The sequence below is a fragment of the Primulina eburnea genome, chromosome 11, assembly GCF_022965805.1.
Source record: "Primulina eburnea isolate SZY01 chromosome 11, ASM2296580v1, whole genome shotgun sequence".
Taxonomy (NCBI): domain Eukaryota; kingdom Viridiplantae; phylum Streptophyta; class Magnoliopsida; order Lamiales; family Gesneriaceae; genus Primulina; species Primulina eburnea.
The window spans coordinates 36,025,455-36,036,948 of NC_133111.1; the positions used below are offsets into that span (position 1 = coordinate 36,025,455).

General features: G+C 31.5%; 1 protein-coding gene across 1 annotated transcript; it reads left to right on the top strand.

The window, feature by feature from the left end:
- Nucleotides 1–4,279: 4,279 nt before the first annotated feature.
- On the top strand, nt 4,280–6,236 carry LOC140805579 (pseudo histidine-containing phosphotransfer protein 6-like). The gene is made up of 5 exons (XM_073161842.1): nt 4,280–4,347; nt 5,183–5,303; nt 5,388–5,518; nt 5,607–5,750; nt 5,858–6,236. Exons 1-5 carry the CDS (start codon nt 4,280–4,282, stop codon nt 6,003–6,005), a joined length of 612 nt encoding a protein of 203 aa, XP_073017943.1. The 3' UTR covers nt 6,006–6,236.
- The last annotated feature ends 5,258 nt before the right edge of the window (nt 6,237–11,494 follow it).

The following is an 11,494-nucleotide window of genomic DNA, read 5'->3' on the forward strand; positions in this document are numbered from 1 at the left end:
TTATCCAACTCTTAATCCAACCTATTTTTCCAATTTTACTCTTCTTCTATGTCCAAACTCACCAACACTTCCTGCCACCGATCGCCCGCCACCGCCAGCTGCCACGCCCCCGCCGCCGAAGTGGAGGGCAATTTTGTCAATTTATCAAAAGATTCTTAATTATCTCATTCTTAACAACTATACCAAACATAATATTATTTTATCCTTATATACTTCAATCATTCTTTTTATCATTTATCTATTAATCATTTCATAATTTTATCTTCCAACCAAACGTTGTCTTATAGTCTAATGTTGGATAAAAATATTAGAATTTTGCATTCATCTACACACAATGTCAACTATCAATAACATAGAGTATGGTCTATTTGACACCAAAATTTTAATTTTGAGACGAAATCTCGAGCTCGTGGCTCTTTTTCAACTAAACATAAATAAATTTCGAGAACAAAAATTTAAAGTTCAGTGTACAACCAAATAAAAGTATACACCCACCCCCACCAAAATTAAGGTACATTTTTTTTTGGGAAGAGAATTTTCTTTACAAAAATAAGAACAAGTCAATCCCTCGTATTAACCCACATAATCTCATCTTTGGTAAGATTTTTATTTAGCCGAGTCAATCTCTCATATAAATGATTAGGTTATATTAACTGGGATAAAATAATCACTCCTTACCTTTTAAGATTATTTATCCAACTCTTAATCCACCTATTTTTTCAATTTTACCCTTTTTCTATATCCAAACTCACCAACACTTCCTGCCACCGACCGCCCACCGCCACTGAATGCCAGCCGACCGCCACCGCCGCCGAAGTGGAGGGCAATTTTGTCAATTTATCAAAAGATTCTTAATTATCTCATTCTTAACAACCATACCAAACATAATATTATTTTATCCTTATATACTTCAATCATTCTTTCTATCATTAATTATCTCTTAATCAATTCACAATTTTATCTTTCAACCAAACATAGCCTTATATTTCTAATACTGAAGAAAAATATTAGAATTTTGCATTCAACTACACACAATGTCAGCTATCAATAACATAGAGTAACGTTTATCTAATACCAAAATTTTAATTTTGTGACGAAATCTCGAGCTCGTGGCTCTTTTTCAACTAAACATAAATAAATTTCGAGAATAAAAATTTAAACTTCAGTGTACAACCAAATTAAAGTATACACCCACCCCCACCAAAATAAAGGTACATTTTTTTTTGGGAAGAGAAGTTTCTTTACAAAAATAAGAACAATAATTTTGGTAAATATGTGGCATGCATGTTACATTCTCTCGAGCAACTCGTCTGTTTCACTAAGAACTAAACTCAACTTTTTATAGCACACGAAATTATTAGATTACTGCTTAATTTATGAGTTATTGGGAATTTATAAAGGTTAAAGCCATATATATTCCCCGACATATTTGGAATTTCAAAGCCAAAAGTGCTCAGATAAATAGTAATATTATTTTGAGTGGATAATTGCTCGGAGTGAGTATGCACAAACTAAGAAGCATAATGATTATGGTTATGATTCCTATGTCTATACTAATTAATTAGTTTACATTTTTAAAATGTGCACACCACATAACACCAAAGTAACACCACCAAGTCCAAGCGTGCAATAAATCCATACTATAAATAATTTATATAATTATACGTTTTTTGAACGATCTCATGATTTTTTATCTGATAGATCGATCATGTTTATATTTACAACAATAAATAATATTTTTAACATAAAAAATAATAATTTTTAACGAGTGACTAAAAGAAGATATCAGTATCACAAAATCGACTTGTCAAACTGTCCATAAATGTTTCTGTGTAATTATTTACATCATCTTGAGTAATTATGGTATCATTAAAAGCTAAGTATTAATTTGAATTAATGTTCAATTTATATTTTTTTTATAGTAACAAATTGATTATACTTCATGAATGAATAATATTTTAAAATTATTGTTTCAAAAAATATACAATCTCTCAAGCTAATAATATAATTATTAAACTATGCTGGAAATATTCTGGGTGTTGGCCATTTTTGAAAGGAGTTCGGTTTTTAGATGTGTTTGATATATTCATTGGGACGAAGGAGAAACTGAGTAAACTGAAATTTGAATTCTTTGCTATACGTACTTATGCTGTGTGGAGCGAGAGACTCAAGATTGTACACAAGTAGAAAAGCACTTTAAAGGTGCTTAATGTTGATTGGAGTGAGGCTTTACTGAATGAATTCCAGTATGCTCAAAGCACACATTTGCAAACAACATGTCCGCCTACTGCACCCCCTTCACCTTGCTCGTGGATAGCACCTCATTTCAATCAATTTTGTCTTGATGTCGACGCAGCGTATAAGGAAACCTCTAATCAATTTGCGATTGGCGGGGTGGTAAGAGATCACGAAGGCAAGATGGCACTAGCGTTTGGTATGACAATTTTTAAGCCTCAGTCGGTGGCCCTCGCCGAACTTGAAGCGATTGCTGCTGGGATAAGGGCCGGGTTGTGACTGAGCATAATATTATCATTAATCACATTAACTCAGATTCTCTTATGGCGGTGCAAGCAGTCATGTGTCCAGAGGAAGATCTGAGTTATGTTGGATCTTGTGCGGAGGATATTAGACGACTTCTTGAGCAAAATGGCATTCGACATATCTTTCATCTTAGACGATCTGTCAATACGGTTGCACATGCTCTAGCTTCTTTTGCTATTTTTTTTCCCGATCCTTTTGTTTGGAAGAATGAGAGTTTTCCTTATTGGTTAGTAAAATTTGTAAATCCAGACTCTGTCATCTCTTAATAAAATTACAAGTTTTTCTCAAAAAAAAAATATAATTAAATAATGTGATTTTATATCATAAATATAATGTAGAAGCAATCAATATATTATAAGTCATGCGTAATGCCATTGGAGCGTGAAACAGCTGAAAAGTTTCATCATTGCTCAGTTCATTTTTAATTCTTAATTGCATCATTTTATACGTCATCCCATTGTTAACCTTTTTTGACATCATCATTATTGAGAATAAAATGCCAAATAGTTATGTGAACAAAATTGTATCATCTTTCGTGCTATAATATTTTCAATTATATGAATATATAATTCATTCTTAGTTTTTATCATTATTTGACAAGTATAACTTTACACATTTAAAATTTGATATATATATATATATATATATATATATATATATATATATATGTATTTGTGGAGTAACAAACGTAATATATATGAGTAGGTCTTTTGTGAGACAGTCTCACGAATCTTTATCTGTGAGATTGGTCAACCCTACCGTATTCATAATAAAAAATAATAATATGGATGACCCAAATAAGAGATTCATCTCACAAAATGCGACTCGTGAGATCGTGTCACACAAGTTTTTGCCAATATATATTAGTGTACATATTTTTTTCAAACATAACACTAATTTCTATAATTATGATATGAAAAAAAAACAGTATAAATATAAGACGCGTGAACAAATGTTAATGGAGAAAAAGCGTGTATGTAAAAAGCGGTAAACTAGGACGGAATGGGCTTTAACGCCGCACAAACCTGCCACCTAAAGCTTACCACTCCGCACGCCAACCTTATTTAATCTATTAGTATTTACACAAAATTAAATTTAATATACAATATTATAAGATCAAGAGTAGAAATATAATGTAAAATTAACATTTTACCTGCAAATATTAGATATATATGTACACGAGTATTTGAAGACAGATACATATGTATGCGATCAATATATAATATATACACATGTGCCTTAGATTTAAACAATCTGGTCTCAAATATGTGGTCACAAGATCAAATTTTAATTCAATACGTACGCCACAACTAATATGTAGAATGAATCAAGATGGAGGCACGACACATTGATTTGGCTTTAATGAAAAAAAAAAAATTCTTAGCATTAATCCAGATGAATTAAATATTGCTTCATATTTGATTCGACATCTTGGTTTTCAATGGAGAATTCTGGTACATTGAGATGTTATCTTATTCTCAGTTATTTTCTTTCATCTAATAGCATTTGAGTGTTTAGTTCTATAATATTTGTTAGACATTTGTTATCTTGTATTAAGAGATTGTGTGTTCTCTTTGGAAACACAGTGAGTATTATATACAATAAAATATTATAGTGAAATTCTTTTTATCTTGTTCGTGGTTTTTACCATAATAATTTTTAGGGGTTTTCTACGTAAATCTCGATGTCATTCTTTATTTTCTTATTTATATCTTAAGATACCGTACCTGAGACCAACATGGTGGATGAAGATATTATGCGCATTTTCTTTTGTTTTGCTACTTTTCTTGCTCATCGTGGAATCGGGTACGAGTTCGTGTAGACATGAAATTTGAAATGTTTACTACTTCGGCAGCTAGGTTGAAGTGGTTTAAGAAAAAAACTATGGAGAGAATTCAAGCCTGGCGCATGCATGCAAGGAATACGAACATTTTTGAAAGAGTTGATCGCTATTTATTGATACTCTTTGATGAGACTAAATTGCATGTATATTTATCATTTATTTGTTACTTCCTTATCAACTTTTTTACGATAAATTAGTCACAATTTTGTATTTGCTAGGGTACGTGTGTATATATATATATATATATATATATATATATATATATATATATATATATATATATGTGCAGAATCTACTCTTAATGTATAGTAACTTTTTCATCTATAAATTCAAATTATGGGGAAAAACATGCAGATGGAGGCATACAAAAAGAACACAAAAACTCATATAAAATGATTTTACAAATCAATTTTATGATATAAATCTCTGATCCAATTCGATTAATAAGATATTTTTAAAAAATATTTTTTATTTTAAATATGAACCGATGATTCTGCCCAAAAAATAAAAGTTCCATCATGCAAATGTAGCCACCATTTCCAGCGTGCGTGGTACTTTTGCGCTGACAAGTACAAATTTGTCCTGTTTTAAGTTGTGGGACTAATATAATCCACCACCACCCTTTAAAAATTGCATGCTTCACTCTTCAATTCCAACTGACGACTATATATGTATGTATATCCTCATTCCTTAAACATCACAACATATAGAAACCTTGCAAGGTAAGAAAAAGAAGGAAGAATTGAATTCTTGCCTCTATTAATTCTCGTAGTTTCTTGATTTTTTAACCAAAAAAAGACAGTTGTTAGCATCGAAGAAAGAATTAGACAAAACGGGTCTACCGTTGTGGACGTTGGGGTTCCATGTGGAGCGTTTGCTGGCCGAAATGAACCGGTTGCTGGCTTTACTCTTCCACCAGGTTCGATACTGATCACTATTTGTCGAAATATATTGATCGTCTCTTGAGATAACATTGAATGTTGTGATGGTGTACGTGTTTTAGGGAGTGTTGGATGAGCAGTTTTTGCAGCTGCAGCAGCTGCAAGATGAATCATCTCCAAACTTTGTCTCCGAGGTTGTCAACATATACTTCCACGAATCTGAAAAGCTATTGAAGAACCTCAGAGCATTGCTGTATGTAATTCACTCCAAAGATTACATTTGGAAATTATAAAATATATTTTGTGGGTTTGAAACTGTTTTGTGTGATATATTTTGATAGGGCAGATAGAGAGTTATCGGACTACAAGAGAATGGGAATACATTTGAATCAATTAATGGGAAGCAGTTCGAGCATTGGTGCCAAAAGAGTGAGGAATGTGTGCGTCGCCTTTCGCGCTGCTTCCGACCAAACCAACTGGCCTGGGTAAACACACGCCTTTTCTAATTTCAATATAGCACGTACTTAAATTTCACTTTTTCACATTCTTGCCAAAAGCCTCTTGGGTCCGAATAAAAAATAAATCAATTCAGGTGCTTAAGAGCGTTGGAACTCCTCGAATACGAGTACTGTTACCTCAAGAACAATCTGCACGAACTGTTCCAGGTCGAACAACAGAGAATCCTAGCTTCCTCCGTCAGGCACCCAGTGCACCAGCAACAACATCCTAACAATCAGTAGCCCACACAGAATCATCTGCGCAGCAACAATAAAAAGTGTTGATAGTGACAGGATGATCTGATCAATTCATGGTTTTCTTGTATTTTGAAACGAAGTTCGGCTTTGTAATGCAGAGCTTCGTTTAGTTCCTTTTAGTAGACTGTCACTTGTTTCGATGTTCGTGCTGTGGAATGGACTGTCGGATCCATTCTTGTAAATTAAATGTCATTTCAGTCAATCGTGAAATTTAATTTACTCGCAAGTGAAAACTGTTATATTTATTATATATTAGAAAAATATACGTGTAATACATGTAGATAACTAATAATGAGATTTAAATAATGTTTAAAATCGAATAATATATTGTTTACGAGTATTTATAAATCTAAATATATATAAAACACAAAAAATGAAAATATATTATGACAATAAATCATATATATTCACTTATTCATACGACATTTTCAATCCTTGTGATTATAACATAATGACAGCTCTCTCAAATTAGAAAATATAATTTTCATCCAAATATAATTCACAATGGGAAAATAATAAAAATAACATAATAGTGAATTTTATCAAAACCAAAATTACGATGTACTTAAAGGGGGTGAACATAGACAAAATATTGTCAAATTAAATCTTCTTAATTAAATAAATTATCATAATAATGTTAAAATAAAACCACTACTAAACATTTATTAAATTAAATATCAATTGTGATTTTGCTAAATAAAATAGATATATAAATAAGATAACATACAAAATTTTGTGAGCGGGCCACACGAGTCATTTGTAAGACGAATCTCTTATTTGATTTACTAATGAAAACATTATTTTTTATGACAACAATATTAATTATCATTGTAAATGCGGGTAGAGTTGACCCATTTCACGAAAACACACTATGAACATTAATTCTAAATTTGCAAACACGTGTAGACACATTATGATTTAAATTTTCTATGCATATAATATTTCCAATAATATTAAATAAAAATAATAAGCATAAAAACAACTGTAAACAATAAAAAATATATATATAAGGAAAAAATAGTGTCACAAAAATAAAATGACATATTTAAATAAAAAATATGACGCTTCTTAGTTCATATTTAAAAATCAACTTGTTGTAAAAGTGATGTATGTATATGTAAAATAAAAGATAAGATAAAAAAATTAAATATTCATTAGCAACCATGAAAAAAAACAACTCATTTTAGCAATCAATTTTAGTAGCAACAAAAAAAAAATCATTGGTAAATTGATGAATTCAATATGTATTAATGTCCAAAGTCATTTAAGATGTACAAGAATTACTAAAAGAACCCATTAAAAAAACCATTGATTTAATTTGCTAACTTAAATGAATAATGGTATATTAGAAAATTCACAATTAGAACTCCTATATTTATATGTATGTTAGATAATATAATATAATATATGTTGGAAACTTAATTCCGGTGCTTTGACAACAAGACTTACCAACTGAACTAAGCAACTGAACTGATCATCAACTGAACACGTCATCTGCTGAACACGTCATCTGATCGATACAACTGAAGTTCATTCTCGTCAACTGATTCTTTACCAGCTGATTTCTCAGCAGTACACGTCATCAGTTGAAAGCGACAACCGACAAAATAGTACATATACCTGCAACTAGTAGTGGAACGCCGCATTACAGAATGAACATTGTACGATTGTCAGAGTATATCGACGTGGCAATCAACGGTTAGAATATTCAAACATTATTTAATGTTACCGTTGAGAGGAGAGCCTATAAATAGTCGAAGGCAGCAACTGAAGACAAACACGACTTTCAGTTATCTCATTTCACTTGTTGTCACGCTGCAAAAATTTTGACTTACATTCAGAAATCAAAGCTCACGCTTATCGGTTATATCAGTAGTATTTAAGACTACATTCTCGAGCTTACATGACACTTTGTAATCGTTGATAGATTTTCTAAGTTGTGATAAGATCAGTTACGAACTGTAAAAGTGTTGTATACTAAGAGTTTCAGTTTTGGCAAAGTGATAAGTCCAAACTGAAGTGGGTCAGTACACTGTTTTGTATTTGATCAAAGTTTTTTAGTGAATATCCTATCTTCGAGATAAAAGGGGTGACGTAGGAGTTATTCAAGTCTCCGAACATCCAGAAACAAATTGCGGTGTCATTACTTCAGTTGTCATTTTCAGTTAGATACTCTATCTTTCAGTCAGTTTATTTTCCGCAACTGTGTCATTCAGTTTAACTGATTTTTATTGACCAACGGGATATCTAGTTTCAGTTTGTAACAAAACTGAAATCATATTGTCTAAGAATATTTAAATTTATGCAGTGTTTATTCAACCCCCCTTCTAAACACTCTTTATTCGATTAACCGATCCTTTCAATATTTTTGTCCGAGTAATTTTGATTTACCATATTATAAAAAACAATTCTTATCCGGCCCTATATTTTAAAATTTTCTCATTTAGTCATTTTGAGTTGAAAATGTGGCATGTGATATCAATGGTTTGCTGTTTTGCTAAAGATTATAATTTATAGCTAATGATAATATGATGCTCAAATTTTTTAAACTGTATAAAAGTCCAAACACAACATTTTTAAACGTTACAAAAGTCCAAACACAATGTTACAAATGTACTACTTGTCGGAGATTTAAGCTATAAATCATGTAATTGAAATCATATATTGTAGGTATTCTGGATTTTGGACAACAGAACAATGTGAGCAGCAACAGTATGCAGTAAGTCGAAGCAAGGATAAGTCCTTATCCGCAAGACGAAATTCCCCGTATAATAGTGCTTTACGTTGGCGACAACCGTTTTTAAGATACAACGATTCAAATCAAGAAAGCAACACTACAACTCTTGATACCAGTGAACGAAATATGTAGAATTCTCAAGTTTCAGAAGAGAAGAATGCAACAAAAATGTATGCAAAAAATATCTGATGAATGCTGCAAGGGACTATTTAAAGAATGAGTCACATAAGCCAAGGGACCCGCGCACAAGCCAGGGACGCACGGTTCTGAGCCAATGGACGTACGCCAATGGAGGCACGGTTTCGTGCCAAGGGACGCACTGGGTAAAACGCAGCTCTGTGGACAGATGCACTGTTTGATCCAAACGCAGACGAACACACTCTTTGGTCTGAATGTTTCTATGATAGGCAAATGGATACACTGTTGCAGTCTTTATCTTTATTTTGAAAATAAAAATTATTTTCCAAATAAATTTTTTCCAAAAAGATTAATACGGTCAAGAGACCACACCGCACCGGCTGCACGCGCACGCGTTTCACCGACTAGCCTACTAGCGTCTTTCCCCTTCTAAAAATTTCTGGTACCCCTTTAGGCCCAAACCTTTAGCTCAAACTTGGAGCTAATAAAGAAGACTTTTCTTTGCACATTTTCCAAGGTGGAACATCTCCCACTCCCTTTCATTCATTACTCACATTTTATCGGATTATTCTTTTGGTACATCCATGGGCCAGAAAAAATTCTGGCCCAATTTTTTTTTTTTTTAAAAAAGTTTTTCCTCATGAGATTGAATCCCAGCCATTGATCCTGGGTGTGGGCACCGCCCCTACACCCAGGATCGAACTTACCCATTTTATCCAACATATATGACAACAAACTAGGAATTCATGTCAAATTATCAGAAAATATAAATAACAGTAATTGCGTACTAGAATCAATTGATTGACCTAAAATGAAAGTTATGGATTTTCCAAGACAAAAGAGAATCGACCACTTTATTCTTGTATTAGATGAAGTAGGAAAGAGATCTAGAATATGTGTAATGTATATATTCTGTGTTATTCATTGTGTCCCAGGGACCATGATCTTCGACATATCATAGAAAACTTAATTATGTTGTGTTTTTACACATAATGTGAATCATACCAATTTATTTAATACTTTGAAAACACATAATTAATTAGATCACATTATCGAGTCCTTTATCAAATAGTTTGTCCATGTATAATTAATTAAATTATGTGAGTCTATAAAATAGTTCCAAAAATCACCCACTTGGGCCATATAAATTATCAGGATATTGTATATGCCAAAATTGAATTGATATCTTGTTATATAAACTAAAATATTCCTTAACAATCTGGTCTATCAATTATACCAATATTGAACCAAAAATGGTCATCGCTACATTTAAAATCAATAAAATCTTCAATGATCACAATATCAGCATAATAATAACATAGATCAAGTATGGACGTGTATCATAAAAAGACATAAATGTGATCCAAATAAAAGTATGTATTTCCAACTGGCCATCTTAATCACTCAAAGAGTCTAATACAGAATTTCAACCAAATGCCAAACTGCAATGAAAATCATCACTTTATTCCAAAATAGTTCATACAAATCTTAGTTGAATTCGTCTTAGAGCCAAAAATCTTGGGTGGCCAACCCATGACATTTTGGGTGGCCAATCCATTTCAAACGCATCCGTAATTATAGATTTTACAATAACTTGTCCAGTTGACACATAACCACTTTGAACTATTTTATTCACAACTAGAAACTTCATATCAATATATTTTGACTTTGACAAGCTTCAGTTGTTCTTTAAATATAATTGTTTTTTAAATATAATTTAAAAGCTTTATTATCACATTTGATCATCAATGATTTCTTTAGACAAATTATCATTCTTGGTGATAAAGCTCCGTAACTTTATTCGGAATCCAAATACCCAACGATTTTTAAATGTCAGGTATCTGATATGTTAGCATAAAATCATTAGTTTACTTTATATAACTCATAACCTGATTAATAATAATTTAATACCGAGTTTGTTTTAAATATATGCCCAACATTTCAATTATGTACACAATATTCAAACGTAGACAACCCATGCATGCATGAAACTCCAACTTAATATAAAATATGTGCAAAGATCAATGGTCTTCACTCTAAATTCGAATGAGACTATCACCCAATCAAATTTTTACTACCACATACAAAAATATAAGTATCAATATATGTTTTTCTCAAAGTTGACTTTCCAATTTACTCATTCTCATTAAAGTCAACATACTATATAAACTTAGCATACTCTATTTTATTTTCGAACATTATCTACATGGTGACATCTCATAATTTAATTGAATTTAATTTCATAATTGCATGCATGTATATTTTCGATGTCATTTAAAATATTGATGTCCAATTAATAAATTTTATTAATCAAGGAACCAATCACATTTGAATTTAGAAAAACTTGAAAGTTTTATTGCCAAATGAATAAATAGAAAGCTTAATTTCTCCAAACATGAAACCAAAATCTAATTCCCTCTATAATATGGTGCAACAAAAATGTTTTCCAAATCCAAATAGTAAAACATAAAGTTTAACAACACATTTGCTAAATAAAGCTTAAAAAAACATCAACATCCTCCAAAGTAGCCTTATTTCCATTTCCACATAGATGTATCATTCACCATCAGTTGGCAACCAACTCCTTAGACAACCTTTT

Excerpts from the sequence above, each read along its gene's own strand:
- LOC140805579 (XM_073161842.1), top strand. The coding sequence starts at position 4,280 with ATGGTGGATGAAGATATTATGCGCATTTTCTTTTGTTTTGCTACTTTT. Across the intron at positions 4,348-5,182 it reads CTTGCTCATCGTGGAATCGG|ACAGTTGTTAGCATCGAAGA; the intron begins GTACGAGTTCGT and ends AACCAAAAAAAG. Across the intron at positions 5,519-5,606 it reads AAGAACCTCAGAGCATTGCT|GGCAGATAGAGAGTTATCGG; the intron begins GTATGTAATTCA and ends ATATTTTGATAG.